This window comes from Diadema antillarum, unplaced genomic scaffold (assembly GCF_040938485.1).
Source record: "Diadema antillarum isolate AM-2024a unplaced genomic scaffold, OU_Dant_1.0 seq00000117_RagTag, whole genome shotgun sequence".
NCBI lineage: Eukaryota > Metazoa > Echinodermata > Echinoidea > Diadematoida > Diadematidae > Diadema > Diadema antillarum.
The window spans coordinates 124036-143478 of NW_027271198.1; the positions used below are offsets into that span (position 1 = coordinate 124036).

Here is a 19443-nt window from a genome sequence, read left to right on the forward strand (position 1 = left end):
GGAGCGAGTTAGAAATGACAGTTTTCTTATTGTCTTCACAAATCACCTCATAAAATAGTACATGTTTGTTTATCTGCCTTCTACCAGATACTTCAGTGAAATTTGTCTCATTTTTCTTTAATTGATTTTAAGTTACAAGGAAATATATTGATTTGATAGAAAATGGAGATCCACACAATGTTTAACAAATTTGTTAACTATTACCAGATGAAGTTGCTTTGAAAAAAAAATCCTTTCATCTAAATTCTCTTATTGGTGTAAAATGTATGTATCCTATGCATAATGTGTCTCATTTTAATATTCCTCTTTAACAGCATAATATCAACAGTTTAAAGGAAGCCACATTTCACCAGTTACCATGGCAATTGTGAAAAGCAGTTATGACGACGTCAGCATCCCAACTGGAATGTCTGTCATTGATTTTGTCTTTGAAAAATTTGATGAGTATGGAGATACAGCAGCAGTGGTAAGTTTCTACATATTGCAGATCTACATTTATCTTAGCTTTTCTATCTTGTGTAAAATGAATCCAGCCGCAAATCGAATCTGTCTTTTTGTTCAATATTGTGATAACAGGTGGTGCACTCGATTGCTTGTTTGTTTTCCAAATACAAAATCTTGTTAGTCGTTCGTATGTCTATGTTTGCACATTGTTTGAAGTGATATCTTTCAACTGATCTTAATTAAAAGTAAAAAAAAAGAAGCTTTAGAAAAAGTTCATTACTGTGTTCAATTGCAATAATAGGACCACTTGATTGCTTGTATGTTTTCCATTATAAAATCTTCTTGTTTGTTTTGTGTGTACTTGTTATGAAATTGTTTCTGCATTGTGGAAGTGAAATATACAACTTGATTAAACTAAGGTAAACTGAAAAAAAAAAACTAATGTGGAAAATGTAATAGTCCATATTGTGTTTGATTGTGATAACAGGTGTTATACTTGACTACTTATTTGTTTTCCTATATAAAATCTTGTTGTTTGTTCATATCTTCTTTTTGTGAAATAGTTTGTACATGGTTTGAGGTGAAATGTACAACTTGTCTAAACTAAACTAAAGTGAAAAATAGATAGATAAATACAATGTAAAATAAAAAATAAACTGGCAAATGTCCACATTCTGTCTTCATCATATTTTTGATGTGGTATATCAATAAAAGATTAATTCTGACCGTACTGTCTCTATCCTATATGGATAAAGGTTGATGGCTTGTCGGGACGCTCCTACACGTACGCACAGGTGAAGCTTTTCTCTCATCGCATTGCTAGCGCCCTCTGTAGGCAGGGCTACAGGAAGGGTGATGTGTTCGGCATAATGAGCCCGAATATCCCGGAGTTCGTGTTGATGCTGTGCGGCATTGGAAGGATGGGTGGTGTAGTAAGTGGAGTGAATCCACTGTACACAGCCGGTAGGTACAAGTTGAACAGATGTTACTTGTGTCACAAAATGAAGTTTAGAGTGGTTCAAAGCATCCCTGAAACAAGTCGGGGTTGTTCACATAGTCAGCCATATGTCACCTACATGTATTTATGATGACAAACAAATATGAATTCAAAAAAAAAAATTTGTCTATCCAAAGTGATGTGGCACGTTGACACTTCATGCTCTTTTGAAAGCTGCCATTTTGATGTAAATTTTGTGAAATGTTTGGTGCTCCAGTATTTTTATAGTTTATTCTACAGTGTGAAAATACTGTGGATAAGAAATGGTGGTATCTTGCACTACTTCAGCAATGGCCTTTTGTGTGTATTCTTTATCTTATCTTTCTTGTTTCTATGTTCAAACTTTTGAAGCATAAAAATAAAGCATACATGTGTCTTATAACAGTTTCTCCAGACCCTTTGTTTCTTTCAAAGATTGTTGGTTTTCTTGACTTTCCATAGTGTGCATAAATCCCTATAGAAACTCCATAGTCAGCAGTAGTTTTAATTGTGTTGACATTTTGAAAGCATGAAGAGCATGTTGCTGCTGACTGTACAAATATTAAGGTTAATAATTAAAAAAAAAATCTTTGCAGTGGTTGACACTGAGATTTGAATGAACCTTTTGTTTCATGTAAAATGTGTAACTCGTTGTGTTTGAATGGTCTTCTTACATCAAAAGTCCTGAAAGTAACATTCCTACAAATCATTTCATCATTTGTTTTGATGGGTTAGGAACATCCAGTTTTGATGAGAGAAATATCACTTTGCTTTGAATTGATTTGATTTCTGCATTTTTCACAAAACAGATATAATATTACAAAGAAATATTTCCAGAAAAATTAGATGTTAAAACAATTAGTACAAACAATTAAATATTCCTAGGGAAACTATTAAATCAAATGATTTCAAAGAAATGGTGGAGACCACCATCATAAGTGAAATCCTGACTTGGATATGAGCCTCTACAGTGTAAATCCTCCTCTTTCAAACTCTGAGCTTAACTAAAAGCTGGCACTGGGTTTTTGTGATGCAGGGGCACATTTGACAGTTTATATCATTGTTAAAGTTCATTCATTTAGGTAAAGGATAAGCCAAACATAAAGACAACATACCTAATGTCATTTTTTTCACATGGTATGTTGCATGAATCCTTGATGTGTATTAAGTCCGTAATTTATAGATTTCGTAAATACACATGGCATGTAATCCATGATACTATGTAGGCCTATTGTAAAATGAGGTATGTTCACCTGCATTTTAATTTCGTGAATTTTGTGAGAGCAGAGATTTGTCATTAAAACGAGGGTTCTTGTCTGCACTATATGCATTGAATGCCAGAGGTAATTCATGAAAATTTCATGCTGTGAAAAAGGCCATCAGTTCAAATTCACAAAAATTTCATGCTGCAAAAATATCTTACTTCACAGTACTTTGAGAGCATTTCCTACAAAGCTACAATTTCATGGGTAGCTTATCTTCAATCCAGAGATCAATTTCTTCTTCAGGTTCATAATGGCTTCAAATCAGTATTGAGTATTAGCTAAAGTGGTACTCATGTCAGTGTAATTGGATATGTGATTTAGTTTTTGATGTACATTGTGATGTTAGATTTTGTCTCGAGTTTGTTAGTCCAAAGATAATGTATCATCTCTATAAGCATCTACGTGGTCCATGTTAATTGCTACAACCTTGTCATAAGAGCTGGGTCACCTTGCACTGTTTCTGTGTTTTCAGCCAGTTTAAACTGAAAAGTTGCTAACTATTGAGATCGTTTTTCAATTCTTTTGAGCTGGAAGGTACAGTGAACTATTATGTTGTCTTTTTAGCTCCCCTGAGCTTGAATTTAAGTGCAGTATCACGTCATGATTAATATGATTTTATTAGATGGAGTTGAATTAGGAAAAAGAGATGTAGAGGTGTCAAGATCAAAATTAGAGGTAAAATAAAGAAAGTTATGGAATTTTAGAGCATGTAGAATGTAGATATTGTAATGAATATATCCTCAACAAGGTGTTGTTCCTCTGCTAAATTTCATTCATCACTTTTTTCCTTGTTTTGGGTGCAGTGCTTATGTTGGAGCATCTTTGTTCAGATTTTATTGAGAGCAACTTTGCCTAATTACTCAGCAATTTGTGCAGATGGGCATAAAATCTCACATTGTAAGTAATTGGGTGTCACCTTTAGTTTCAACATTCAAAAAGAATTTGAAAAGTTCTTATTTTCCCTTTGACTTTGAATTTGGCTGTAAAGCGCATTGATACAGTTTACTGGAACTGTACTATAGAGGAAACTATGCTGTTGTTGTTATTATTATTTATTATTATTATCATTATTATTATTAATTATTATTATTATTATTATTATTATCATTATTATTATTATTATTATTATTATTATTATTATTATTGTTATTATTATTATTATTATTATTATTATTATTATTATCATTATTATTACTACTATTATTATTATTAATGTGCAAAACAGTACCTCATATGTTTTATATTATGATTTGATATTTGATATGTATATTTTTATGTTGCCAAGTTGGTCTGCTTGGCAATGGCAGACTTGAGTAATATGCCCTAATGTTTGCTTTGATGAGCTTGGCCATAAAGGGGGGGGGGGGTGAGAAGAATGAATCTTTATGTCTCTTTTTATGTTTGTTTGCAGTAAATCTACACTGCTGAGAAGCAAAGGATAGAAGACCATTATTGTTTGTTTCATAATCTTTATGATATAAAGATGAACTGGTTCGTCAGATGGAGGCTGCAGGGGCCCAAATGATCATCACTGTACCTCCCTTTGCTGAGAAGGTTTTGGAGGCAAAGAGCCGGCTTCCAAGAGTGAAGGTAAAAGGTTGTGCTTGTTACTCCAAATTAACCCCAAGAACACTGTATAAAGTCACCCAGCACATGTCTTTTAGTGGACGGTTTTGCTTAAAGGAGAATAAACCCCATATATATATATATGTATATATATGTGTGTATATATATATATATATGTATATATATATATATATATATATATATATATATATATATATATATATATATATATATATACAGTGTATATATATGAATTGAGTGAATGCAGCAATATTAGTAGAACATGGCAGTGACTTTGATGAAAATCTGTTCAAACATTATGACTTTTTAAAGCTTTGCTACCAGCTTCGCTGGATGAGAAGTCTACAACATTTTGTGACTTCATGTTTGAACAATGATAAAAAGAACAAACATAAATAAAATTCAACATATTTTCATTTCTCTAGCATAATGAAAAAGCACTTGACTAACCTCTTTCAGAAAACAGGGAGACTTATTTTGCCCTTAACATATTTATGTCAATATTAAGATGAGGGAATGTGTACTTTTTATTTAAAAAGATGAATTGTGCACTTTTTATTTAAAAAGAATTTTTTTCTTTGAATTCTCCTTGTATTGTTGTCCCTGCATTATCTCATTATTTGTTTTAGTCTTCTTACCAGTACTAAAACTTTACAAATTCATTTCTTTTGAAAGGATTGTTGAATTTTCCTCAAACTTCTCTGATGTGTTTTTACTAATATTGCCACTTTTGTTCAATCCATTATTTATAGGGGTTTCATTCCCCTTTTATAAAAGTTTTGTAACTGTTTGTATATCTATTACAGGGTGTGACATTAACTTTTTTTCTCTCTCGTGGCTCATTTGGGCCTTTGAAATCTTTAAATCTAAAATTTTGGTAGCCCAAAAGAGATATGTAGCAGCCTGAAATAAAAGCAAAGGTAACAATCCATTTTAAATCATAGTTGCCTAATCGGGCCATGAAAAGATAACCTTTCTTGAAATTTGATGAATCAACATCAATTTCTAGTGGCCCAGACCGCCAGGCCACCCCTAATGTCCAGCCCTGTCTGTTATATCTCATAATGCAGTGGCGGATCCAGAGGGGGGCACAACCGGTGCACGCCTCCCTTTATTTTTCATTAAAAACAAAAGAAATAAAAAGAAAAAGATGAAATCAAACCCGGAAGTGACACCAGAAATATTAGTTGCGCCCCCCGTACAGAATTCCTGGATCTGCCCCTGTAATGGCCTTTTGATTACCATTAGTTGCTTGTAGTGTGAGAGGCTATAGTCAGGTTTCCCGCTGCAAAGAACGTTATTCAGTCATGGAAAGCTACAGCAATTGTAGGAAACTGTTTTTGAAATGGGGTCAAATGTTCAGTAGTTCAAATGTTTCACAGTTGGAAGCACAAAGTATGTGAGTGCTTTCTTTTTCAGTTTCCCATGAAACAAGCATGTATCAAAGTCCAAGTCAGAATGCTGATAGTTTGAGCTTAGTTTGAGCTTTCAGGAAGCAATATGTATGTGCTTATACACGTGTTTCCTCTTGAATATATGCTGTGCCATCCATGTGTGGTTTAAAAAAAAAATAATGATTATTACTTTGGATGTCTTGGGTATGAAGATATTTGTGGGCTGATGCATTTAAAGTGTCAGAATGAGTTTCGAAAATCACCAGAAGATTTTGATTTAATTAGATAAATAAATCACTGAAAGAAAACACTAATTTGTGATCATCTTGCATTTAATAAGTTTTCTTGTAAAACATTTTGTTATCTGAGCTACCAGGGTTGCACTGCAAATTCTACGATCAAATGAAATAATATTACCAGCAAAAAATAACCTGAGTGTATCGTTTGGCGTCGGTACTTGAGGTCATAAATTGAACTTGACCTTGTGATGGAAGCTTCTGCTTTCAACCCTTTATTAAAAAGGGGCGTTACTCCATTGAATTTAGTGTCCTTTTTGTCTGGAGATGATAACATCTGCATTCACCTGTACGGACAGTTAGTGTATCTGTTTTGAGGATGGAAGCTTCTGAAATTATTTCTGAAGGAAAAGGGGAGGGGAGCATACGGCTGTAACTCCATCAAACTTGTACCCAGTCTAGAGTCCTTTTTACCGTAACATCTTTACCTTTAACATCTAACATTCACCACAGGCAGTGTACGTGTTTGGCGAGGCGGATGGCTGCCAGCCCTTTGAGGATCTACTAGCAGATGACGGCTCGGCTTTCCCCACTCTGGCGCCCTCTCTTGATGACCTCTTTGCCCTCCCATTCTCAAGTGGCACCACAGGAGTGCCAAAAGGTGTCGTCATGACGAACAAAATGATCATCTGGAACATCACTCAGTTGGAGAGGTGACTGATCCTTCAGTGAGCACTAGTCATGAAGATTAATGCCAAATTTAGTCAGTAAATCAAATTTTGAAGTTGGGATGTGTTTAAAGACTGGTAGCATGGGGAAACGTAAGTGGCTCGATTGAATCAATCTTCATTTGCTGCTACCAGGGTTCATTAAAGGAAACCAAAACCCAAAGAGAAATGTGGATTGAGTGAAAGCAGCAACAATAGTAAGACACATCAGTGAAAGTTTGAGGAAAATCGGACAATCGATGCAGAAGTTATGAATTTTTTAAAGTTTTGGTGTTGGAACTGCTGGATGAGGAGACTACTAGAGTTTATGACGTCATGTGTGGACAGCAATATAAAGAAAATATAAAGGGAATTCCACAAAAAATTCAATTTTCATGAAAATTACACATTCCATCAACTTGATAGTGACATATGTTTAAAGGGTAGTAATCATCCCCCCTGCTTTCTGAAAGCAGTTAGTAAAAGTGCTCTTTCATTATGCGAGAAAAGTGAAATGATGTTTAATTTTCTTTATATTTTCTTGATAATAGTTGTCCACACATGATGTCATAAACTCAAGTAGTCTCCTCATCCAGCAGTTCCAACACCAAAACTTTAAAAATTCACAACTTTGGCATTAATTGTTTGATTTTCCTCAAACTTTCACTGATGTGTTCTATTAATGTTGCTGCTTTCACTCAATCCACATTTCTCTTTGGGTTTTGGTTTTCTTTAACCCTAAAAGGGCGGGGGCGGAATCCGCCCTCCCCCCCCCCCCCCCCCCCGACGTTTCGTGTTATAATTCTGCAATGCGAGAAGGCCTAATCGCGAGGCGTCTTGACTTTGTTTGTTCAAGTCTCGCGCAGCTTTTGAGACAAAACAGATTTGCAGATCAAAAATTAGACTCTCAATGCTTTTAATTAGGCTAAATGATCTTGAGCTTAATTTGCATAATTAATTACAATTAGAAATTGATTGTTTCAAAAAAATCTTATGGCACACTCTTGTAGATTATGACATGGGTCTCACGCGTGCAAAATTTCATCATGATCTCGGGGGGGGGGGGGGGGGGGGGGGGGGGGGGGGGCCGGAATCCATCCCCTCCGGTCAGCATAGCCAAAAAAGCCTGGCCCTTTTAGGGTTAAAGAAACATATATATATATAGATCCTGTCATCAAATATTCGCATTGAAGCGTTTGTAATGGTCGACTCCAGTTGAGATTCTTCAGCCAGGTGTGTAATTATAAATTAGAGAGGTCAATGATAAAGCTGTAATGTACACAAGTATAAATTTGTTACAGGGATTCTTGAATGTATCTGGGCGGGGCCATACAGCCATCCCACTCCATGGAATCCCTATGCTACCAGGCCTTTAAAGTAGAATGACTGTCTAGCTCATTAAGTTTAAATTACATTTTGCCTGATTTGTTTGCCAGAAGTGTCTGTTTTGATCCCTAGTGAGATCAGTTGAGGCGGTATGGTGTTTCATTTTGGCATTATCTCATCTTTCCACAAAATATAAAGCCGCATGATGAAGGCCCTTGCATATGAGAGGCATAGCTCGGCATGTCAAAGATTCTACTCTCTTTGTTAAAGGAAAAACTGTTCAACAGGTTTTATTCAAGCATGTCCTAGAAACTCTATGAAATATACCCACCTGACATTTCACAAATTGGTATTAGTAAGACTATAATGCGAGCAGTGCAATTTTTGATCAAGATCCACATGGACAGAATGAGAAATGATATGTATTATCTCTTTTTAGGAGAAAAGTTGGTGATTTCCCACCTTTGTGACAATATATAGCAGATCTGTGTAACACAGACAATATTTTTTTTGTGAGTTGTTAATTGTGCAAGTTTCTAATGACTCCTGAAATTTACAAAAATAAAACACCACAAAATGTATCCTGTATATATATGAGGGGAATCTGAAAAAAGTGGCAACCAGTCACATTGTACTTGTATAGCTTATATTTTGTAAACTGTCAATCAACTTTGAGTGTCTCATGAAATATGGAAATAGAGTATAAAAATCATGAAAAGCAGGGTAGGGGCCTATTTAGTGTCTGATAATTTAACTAAGAACATAAAGCATATGATTACAGCAATAAGCTGTTAATGCTGATTTTGTTAATGTTATTGTGTTTTCTAATCTATTTGTATGAGTAGCAAAGTGCGCTTAGAAACGTCAGTATGAAGCGCCATATAAATGCAATTATTATTATTATTATTATAAGCTGGCATGCCTCATCAGATGAAATTTCAGAACACAGCCCTGATTTGAATAGGCAATCAGAAGACAAAGTTTATATCAATGGTAAACATATAACTTGTTGTTCTCTTTTATATTTTTTTTTCAATCAAAAGATTTAGAATTGAAGACTGAAAAATTATACATTTTTCAAGTTTATTCTTTTCTGTACATTCCACAGAAGGCTTATAAACATATTGTTATATTTAAAGCAATTTCATAAGCTGTGATATTTTAGATGTATATTCAAACTTGGGGCTAGAATTTGAAGTACATATTTCTTTGTTTGCCCATGTTATATTCACTGCAGCAATCCAGAAATTCTGGATGATGCACCTGGGGAGAATATGCTGGCACTGCTGCCGTACTTTCACTGCTACGGCCTTGTAGTCATTATGCTTCATGGCCTTCGGTGCGGCACCAGGCAAATCTGTATGTCACGCTTCGAGCCAGAGGCCTTTCTCAAGATCATGCAAGATTATGAGGTGAATGTCGACTGATCTGATTTCTCACGGAATGTTCGGATTTTTTTTCCTTTGAACAGAGCACCTTTTGTGTAGTGCTGTGTATATTATGGTAGCACAGATTGTTTCATTAGAAATAACTATGATGGCAATGTTGCTCAGCCCCTATCCTGTCTGCCTTCCCATCGAATGACTTGGGTTCAAACTGGTGTGAGCAGTTTTATGTGCTACCAAGCTGTCTCCTCTGGAAAAAAGGGAAAACACTCTGTCTATGAGGTAGAACATAGAAAAGAGGTCCAGTGCACGAGAGAGTCACAACTTTTGCACGTAGACGATCCCTCCTCACTTCTCTTTTCCAAGACCAGGGTGCAACCCCAGTACAGTGTTCCCTCCCTCCCTCCCAAACTTGTGATAATGGGGGACTGATCCTGACCCCCTTGGGGTTTGACCCAGGTGACTAGCAATAGTCAGAAACAGCATCAACTCCACTCATCATGCCATACTAATGAATATAATAAATGAACAGAATCAGATAAGAGTACTTACCCTCTCATAATTTTTGTGTAACTCTAAATTTCTAAATTCATTTATTACACATAGATGCATGCTGCAATGTCAAATTAAATAATACCTTCTGTAATAAGATGCCACACACACACAAAAAAAAGGAGCAAGATACTCTGGGTTCTGCTGTTGTTTACAAGTATCAAGTCTCTGCTCTGAAAGCATGCATACAAGATGAAGCAAACTGTGAGCAGTTTCTGCAAACTCTGTCATGGTCATGTAATCTCAAGAATAGATGTTCCCTTGGAATGAAGTACATTAAAATTCTGTACTTCCATACAATATCACTCATTATTACCTATACGAGGTAGTTTTGTGAGACAATTGCAGTTGGGATTTTGCAGGGTCGTGGAGTTCAGCAGGCGACATTAGAGCATATCACGAGCATCCGGGGTTTTGCATGTACAGTGGACTCCTATTATAATGATAGCCCCTCGGGACCGGCAGTTTTCTTTCGTTATATCGGAATTTTGTTATAACCAAACAAATAAACAATAGAAATACATAGAGTGGATGACACTGCAGCCCAGATTTTTACTTCGTTATTACCGGAATTTTGTTATATCCGTGTTCGTTATAACGGTGGGAGTGCATGCACTGAAACATTTCGGTCTCGTCAATCACTTTAAAATGACATGTAAACATTCCGGTCGACCACAAAGCGAAAACAAGACATTCGAGGATGTCGCTGCGTGTTGGTTACACGCATTGCAGAAGAACGCCAATAAATCAACTCATACAAGGTCGACCACTTCCAGCAGCACTACACGTCAAACAATGACTAGTCCATTTGTGCTCAATAAGTGCACAGTGACAATCAGTTATTACAACTCTCCAAATTGAAACAGAAACTAAAATAAAGTGTAAAAACGTTCAGATGTTTGAAGTTCGCCTGTTACTATACATACATCTTGGAAGTTGAAGTTGAATGGTATACACTGATGAACAATTTTCAATTATTCGACATGTTGGTGATGATCTACAGATTGTCAAATGTGGCTTGATCTATATCATAGTGTATAGCCGTATTCACATATTTTCCTAATTTACCTACGGGATAGGTAATAATTATGATATTGACTGGCCTTGAGGGAGATACCAGATAAATATTGCCCGTACTGAAAGAATATTGCCCTCGTCTTCGACTCGGGCAATAATTCTTTCAGTTTGGGCAATATTTTCTAGTATTTCCCTCGAGGCCAGTCAAAATCATATAAATAGCATCATCTCCTGGCATAATACCCATCATCACAACTGATTTTTGTTTGGCGTTAACAATGTGGTATATCACAGCAGAATATGTCCCACCAAAAATTTCACATAAGTTGGTGTTTGGTGCTTCTGATTCTGTATATCACAGATTAATGTGGCCTACCTCGTCCCACCCATCATGCTATTCCTAGCCAAGCACCCACTGGTTGAAAAGTACGACCTGTCCTCACTGAGAATGGTGACGTCTGGGGCTGCACCACTAGGGGGCGACATTGCAGCAGCTCTCAAGAGCAGAACAGGAGTGAAATGCATTAGACAAGGTAGGGGTGTAAAAAAGCAGCTGACAGCTATAATTTGCTTCATTTTTTCCGTACTCACGCTCAATTTCACTTCAGGTTTTTTTTTTTTTTTTGTTTCCATTCATTATTCATTGTTTGTATTAGAAATTAGTACAGGTACATGCTGAATTATAAATGTGAAATGTGCTTTGCTGAATTACCATCTTCAATTGATTAATGCTCAGCCCCAATTTTGGGAAAGTAGTTACTTGACCTGCCATTAAAGCAAAATATTTTATGGAATGACAAAGAAAACAGCAAAAGTCGCTCATCTTTAATATCCCATGTTAGTTTTGTCCATTCCATGTACTCACAGTACCCACCAACCTCAACTTGCAAGCTGCATTTGTACCTTCTTATGATTGTCAGGGAATATTTTGTTTTGTGGTTAAAGTAGTTTTGAAGTGTTCCAAGAAGGTCTTTTAAGATGTTCATCTGATTGGTAAATCTCTATTAGAAGCGAATTTCATTGACATCACAGCGAAAGCTCAAGAAGGTAGAATCAAACTTTGATTGCAAATTCATGAAATTCACATCTAATGTTTCAAGAAGGGCAGCCTTCAGATTTTTTTTTTAGCTCACCTGAGCCGAAGGCTCAAGTGAGCTTTTGCGATCGTTCTTCGTCCGGCGTCCGTCGTGCATCGTCCATTGTGCGTCGTGCGTAAACTTTTTACATTTTCCTCTTCTTCTTGAGAACCCCATGACTGATTTTAACCAAACTTGGCAGGTAGCATCCCTTGGGGGATAGGATTCCAATTTCTTCAAATGGGCACCATGGCCCACCTGGGAGGCCCCCAAGGGGGGCTCCAACCCCCCCCCCCCCCAAATTAAGGAATCTTTAAAAATCTTCTTCTCTAGAACCAGAAGGGAGGGCTTAATTAATACTATGAGGTAGTACAGTGTACATTGATGACTGTAGTTTCAAGTTTGTTCATGGCGGAATCAGGGGTGCCCCCCCCCCCCTTTGGACCCAGGGGAGGGGTCCTAATGGGGCCTAAATTGTACATTTTCATCTTCTCCTTGAAAGCCCGTGACTGATTTTCACCAAACTTGGCAGGTAGCATCCCTAGGGGATAGGATCTCAATATGTTCAAATGGGCACCATGCCCCACAAACCCCCAAAATCAATGAATCTTTAAAAAAAATCTTCTGTAGAACCAGAAGTGATAGGGCTTAGTTAATACAATGAGTTAGTACATTGATGACTGTAGTTTCAAGTTTGTTCATGGCGGAGGGGTGCCCCCCCCCACCCCCCCTCCCCCCCCCCCCCCCCCCCCCCCCCCCCCCGGGACCCAGGAGAGGGGATGGGGTGGGCCTAAATGGGGCCTAATGGGGCCTAATGGGGCCTAGATTGTACATTTTCATCTTCATCTTGAAAACCTCATGATGAATTTTTACCAAACTTTGCAGGTAGCATCCCTAGGGGGATAGAATCTCAATTCCTTCAAATGGGCACCATGTCCCTCTTGGGGGGCCCCTAGGGGGCCCAATCCCCCCCCCCCCCCGACATTAAGGAATATTTACAATCTTCTACTCTAGAACCAGTAATGATAAAGCAAAGTTAATACCATGAGTTTGTACATTGATGACTTTATAGTTCCAAGGTTGTTCATTGAAGATTTAGGGATGCCTGCCCCCCCCCCCCCACACCCTGGAGGGGGGGGGGATTGATATGCAGACCTAAATTGTCCTAAATTAAGGAATATTCAATAATAATGTTCTCCTCTAGAATCAGAAGTGATAGAGCTTTAAGTCTTTTTTTTCCCCAAGCTGCATAGTCCAACCTTCTATAAAGTACATTGTACTTGGCAGGTATTTTTACCACTGTGACGGAATATGCAAATACACATCATGCCCCCAGCTCGCAAAGCTGCCCTCGCCCCGAGTTTCCAATGTTCTCAGGTAAGAGTTTGCAAGAATGCATGGAAGGTGAACTTGAGATACTTAGGTGAGCACATGACCCCTGGGTCACTTGTATTTTGTGCACACAGACAGAAAGGTAATAGGAGAAAACAATTTGAACTATTGTCTTAGCAAGCTTATCAATTCAATGTTTGTCATTATCATTGTATTGATTATGAAAGAGTGCTACTTCCTGTATGTATTGTATGAGTTTCCTACCCTGCCTGTCAAATGGTTGTGAATAAAAGATGACTACACAGTTATGCTCTGACTTTCAATCGGTCTTGTTTACATTTTCACAGGCTTCGGCATGACAGAACTGGGTCCTGTCTCTCATGTTCTTCCTAAGAGTGTGGATGTTCCCTCTAGTGTTGGCCTCCTGCTGCCAAACACAGAAGCCAAGGTAAGTTCCTTCTGAATAAGTCCCCACAGGGCACATAACACTGATGCAAGGAGTGGTAGTTATTACCTCCGCCAAGGGAGGTTATGTTTTCGTTACCGTTTGTTTGTCCTTGTGCAAAATAACTCAAAAAGTCGTGCACAGATTTGGATGAAATTTACAGGAAAGATTGAAAATGACACAAGGAACAGACAAATTAAATTTTGGTAGTGATCCATGAATTTTTGTGGATTTTATGAAGGATTTTCGATATTTAACAGGTACAACATAGGGTCGATGAACTTGGGAGTTCAAGGTGCGCATTTTTGAGGCTTTGGTGGAAATTGGTGGAAATTAGCTGCTTGGCGGAGGTCTGCGCTCTCAGAGTGCTTTTCTAGTTGCAAGTTATGATGATTGCAGTTTCCATAGTAACAACTCAAATACTTCCAGCTGATTTGGTCTTGTCTAGCTGCTTATGTATAAAAAAAAATAATTTCTGCAGTTTGTGGCCATTCCAAACTGCTCTTAGAAGAAAGGTATGCTAAATATATTTAGTGAACATGGTGAGATATTGTGTTTAATTTTAGCCACCCATTTCACTTCACCATCGCCAGTCTAGCTACTGTTCTCTCTCTCTCTCTCTCTCTCTCTGTCTCTGTCTCTCTATCTGTCGCTGTTTCTCTGCCAGTTTGTCTGTCTGTCCATCTCTGTTTCTCTGTCTATATGTCTGTCTGTCTGTCTCTTTGTATCTGGTTCTCTCTCTCTCTGTTTGTATCTGTCTGTCTGCCTGTCTGTCTCTGTCTTACTTTGCATTGTGCTGCCTTCTGACCACTTTCTCCATCCTGTCCACTCTCTACTCATACTCATAATCAATATACACTGAATTTTTTATGTTACTTTGCAATGTACAGTATATATCTTTGCAAACTATATATCTATGAAATCTTCTGCATATACGTTTTGTTATTTAATGTACATACATGTATATTCATCAAAATTATTCAGGGCTCCTTGAAAGACCACTACTTATTGGTAAATGGGCTACCCTGACAAAATATTAGAACTAAATAAATAAAATAAATACAGCAATACACAGTGCTTTTGCTACATATGCTGTACTAGAATACTCCTGTAAATAAAATTAGTTCAGATAGCAGCCACTGCTTGCAGATGTACTTTACTTGCACGCAGTAGATTGTATGAAAGCTAACAACACATGTGTGCATTGTATAAGTAGGCACTATGAATTCATTTTCAAGTATCTTCTTGTACAAATAAATAGGATTGTAATTAATAATGTATGCATTAAGCAGGCAAATCTGTTTCACCTCAGATGTTTGATCTTACTTTGTGGTATGAGCTTGTAATGATTAAATAATTGAAGGGCTAACTGAAAGCACTAGGTTTCTTAAAGGTCCTGTTTACCTTTGGGAGCAGTGATTTAAAAAAATGTTCAAGATATCACTTTTGATGCACATGTGTAGGTCAGTGGTATCACAAAACATCCTGCCATATGAAATGTTTCCAATAAAGCCTAAAATATAAGGAGATATCACTATTTTTCTCTTTAAACCATAACTGTAGACGGTTTAGTCTGGAAACATTTTTATTATAACTATAGTTCACATTTTGTATATTTAACATCAGTTATACTGGTTCAAATTTTTAAATTGGTTGTTTCTATCCCAAACTCACATTTTAGAACTACAGTATTTTGAAGCACTAATGCTGGGTTTTGTTTCATCTGCAAATGGTTAATTATGTCTGTAAATGTGTCATGGTTGCCTCATCAGTGAGCATAATGTGTTCACTAACCCTGCCATATTTATTCCCACCCCCCCCCCCCCCTTGTCCCCCACACCCCTGGTAAGATTGTGGACATCCAGACAGGGGAACTCCTTGGGGCGGGGCAGGACGGAGAGCTGTGTATCAGAGGACCACAGGTTATGGGAGGATACCTCGAAAACCCAGAAGCAACCGCCAACACCATTGATGAGGATGGATTCCTCCATACAGGTTGGTATCCAAGGATGGGCTGGTATCACAATCCTCCAGTGCAAGCATTAATTGTATGCTATACATACAGGTGGATTCACATGGGTGGGCTGGTATCACAGCCATCAATACAAACATTTGTATGCTGTACATATAGGTTGATTCTCATGATTTGTCTGGTACTTACATCCCTCCAACACAAAAACATTTCTATGCTATGCAAAGAACTGGTTCAGCACACACATTTTTTTTTTTTTTTTTTTTTTTTGGGGGGGGGGGGGGGAGGGTTGTAGAGACATTTTATGCCCCCTGGAGATTTTTCAATTTACATGGTATTCCATCTAAAGGGACAGATACTGCACTTTTATTCAATGTAGTCCCTGCAATTAAAATGTGCTGAAAAGTTATGTCAGATAATGAGAAAATTCAATGCTTTGAGAAAAAAATTAAACGGATGGTATAATTTTGGTTGACAGAGCTTTACTAAAATAGTGTTGCTTATCAAAGTTCAAACTTGTTGGTATCAAGAAATTGATATCAATTTTGATGCAGAAAACTCAGTAGTACCCCAGGTGGATAATCATAATGTGCTCTTAAACTCATGACATCCTGTAACCATGGTGATTTCAGGTGATATTGGCCACTATGATGATCGGGAGCTGTTCTACATTGTGGATCGTCTGAAGGAGCTTGTCAAGTATAAGGGATATCAGGTATGATCAGTTTGGCCTCAATTACCTTTTAGTAGATGGGTTCATGTGTGAAATAATAATTCTGCAAAACTTAAATTGTTTGTAAATATGCTGTCAAAACCTTGCTGTAGAATCAAGACTGACATATTAGCAATTGCCCTAGATAAGAAAGCTAAAAATATGCTCTTGAGCAATGTAGGAGTAACATCAGTAGTAGAAGTAGTACATGTAGTTGTAGTAGCAGTAGTAGAAGTAGTAGTAGGTGTAGAAGAAGTAGGAATTGTTGTTTCGTCATGTATATATAGTGATAGCTATTAAATGTAATGATGTGAATAATGGTGATGTAGATAATGACAATATCAATGTTGATGCTAATGATAATGATACTACATTGTACTACTACCACTACTGCTGCTACTGCTGTTACCACTATTATGACTACTAATACAAACTACTACAAATGATAGTAATAAAAAATATGTGTATATATATTTTTTTGACCATCAGCCTTACCATTATTATCATTTCATGATTGATTGTTATGACAAGGTTCCACCTGCTGAGCTTGAAGCCCTACTACTGACCCATCCTAAGATATCCGATGCAGCCGTCATCGGTGTACCTGATGAGGAGGCAGGGGAACTCCCTAAGGCCTACATCGTCCGGGTTGGAGAGGAACTGACAGAGAGCGATGTTGTCGAATTCGTTGCAGGTAAAGATTGTTTGTTATTTGATGTGTCAGTTAAGGGATTGGGAGTGGGTTAGGGGTATTTTTTATGCCTCCACCACGAAGTGGTGCCGGAGGCATAATTTTGGATATTTTTGTTTTTGTTTCTGCATTTGTCTTTTATTTGTATTTTACTTATTGCTGTGCTTATTTCATTTTCCAGATGTAGTGAATTGGTAGTCTCTAAATCTGTTGGACAAGAATTTGAGAGGTCATTTACTATTCAGCTTACATATGTATTCTCTTTTTTTAATTATTGAAAACAACTAAATGGAACTCAGCACCCATCAACCTTTTTTTAAAATCATCCATATTTAACACTATTTTGGGGCATGACTGTGTGAAAGAAAGAATTCAGGCTCCAATGTTTGTTGACCCAAGCTGCTGAGACAGTGAAATAAACGGTGATAAATTGAACTACATTTTATAGTAAGGCACAGAACATCTATATGGGTGAACATCAAACATTAAGAGCTAGTTCTTGGCCATCTTGCAGACAAAGAGATATATGAAGAATGTGAACATTTTTTTTTCTGTCTATACTCAAGGAAACTATTCCTACAATCTTATTCCTACAAAAACCAGACATTGCCTGTCAGATACATATGTTTTAGGTTTTTATCAAACTTTCAAATCATGCATAACTTGAGGAAATTGCTGGATGTTTTTGTATCTAACCTACAAGAGTAAATGATAGTGTGCTAAAGCAACTGTGAAATACTACCACTCAACTAAAATGAATATCAATCTGCCTCATTTTGATAAACAGATTCAAACACAACCGAAACACAACTAATAGTTCTCTTGAGTATGAAAATTATGAAAATTAGAAAAATGAGATTCTTCAAATACGTAAAAATAATGCAAAGTGTGAAATTGCAAACATTTGCAGCATGAAAGTTCTGCAAATTGCCAACAATGATGATGTACAGTATTGTACAGGCATTTCAATGCATTATGTAGACAAAAAACTTGCCCGCATATCACTTCATGGAATTTGTGAAAGTTTCATGCACAAGAGAATTTCTGGCTTTAGAGTATGACATTCTAACATTTTAATGAGATGCTATGGAACTATCAATTTCTTCTTCTTTGCATTATACTTTGCAACAGGGAAAGTTGCTCCTTACAAGAAGCTCAGAGGAGGGGTGGAATTTGTGGCCACCATTCCAAAATCAGCTTCCGGAAAGATTCTACGTCGTATTCTGAAAGGGGGAGCAGTAAAGTCATAAGGAGGAATATAATGCCATTGTAACTGTCTTGTAATATGACACAATTAAGCCTTCCTGTTTGACACCTCACTTTTTTTTTCTATTCTTATCAGATTGGTAAATTTTGTTGGTTGTAATTTGGTGTATCGGAGTTGGGAGTATGCTCAACTGTGTGTATATATTGCAAACCACTTTTTCATGTGGGGAATCTTGGTAGTTATGCATAATGTTGAATTAGATGTACTGTGTAAAGGAGCATATAGCAGTCATGTATCATATGAAGTGATTAAGCATAAATTGCTGAATGGAATTACAATCTCCTGTTAGCAGACGTCCTATTTTGTGATATGAAGTGAAACATATCCTTCATGAGAGATAATATTCAGGGAAATATTTATTTTATATCACCTTTATTATATTTTCAAGATTTATAGCTCATGTATGACAGTATATTCCTACAACTCATTTAATTTCTTTAAAAAAATATAAGGAACATATCCTCGACTTTGAAATTTGTAATATACAATTGCTCTATTGTCTTTCAAACTGGAAGTGCTTACAATATATTCTTTGTTTGAAAGTTTTTTTGGCAGGGTATCTCAAACATGTCTAGTCTTACATGTTTGCACCTTGTGTGTTATATATTTGTACTAAATATACTTACTCAGGTAGTGTTCAATATGCTCAATATTCTGCAAATGAATACAGATGTATTTATAGAAGACTAGTGCCATATCAATTTTACTATTGTTGACCATCCATAATATAAGTATATCCCTAATATTAATAAGCTTCAACCTAATGACAACAGATGTGGTAAACACCCTTCTACTTGAAATCATCTCCCCCGATTTATGGAGAACTTTAAGGACTAAAAGCACAAAACACTACAGTGTGCTGACTGCAGAGGTGTATGTATGATATAAGAAAATATCACCTATTCTTGTCTATCAGTGTAATCCAGCACTACTTCATGAGCAAAACCATATTTATCATTTTACCTTGATTGCATCAAACTATATGTGTCCATGAAGATGTGTATTAATAATTCCAATCACTGCTTCACATGATGTGAGTTTAGTATTACAGTGCACTCC

General features: G+C 36.9%; 1 protein-coding gene across 1 annotated transcript; it reads left to right on the plus strand.

Moving 5' to 3' along the window:
- Positions 1–340: 340 nt before the first annotated feature.
- On the plus strand, positions 341–18383 carry LOC139727061 (uncharacterized). The gene is made up of 11 exons (XM_071638040.1): positions 341–466; positions 1200–1407; positions 4169–4275; positions 6416–6615; positions 9173–9347; positions 11251–11422; positions 13645–13745; positions 15593–15737; positions 16347–16429; positions 16958–17120; positions 18249–18383. The coding sequence occupies exons 1-11, from the start codon at positions 359–361 to the stop codon at positions 18365–18367; spliced, it is 1581 nt and encodes a 526-aa protein (XP_071494141.1). The 5' UTR covers positions 341–358; the 3' UTR covers positions 18368–18383.
- Positions 18384–19443: the final 1060 nt, after the last annotated feature.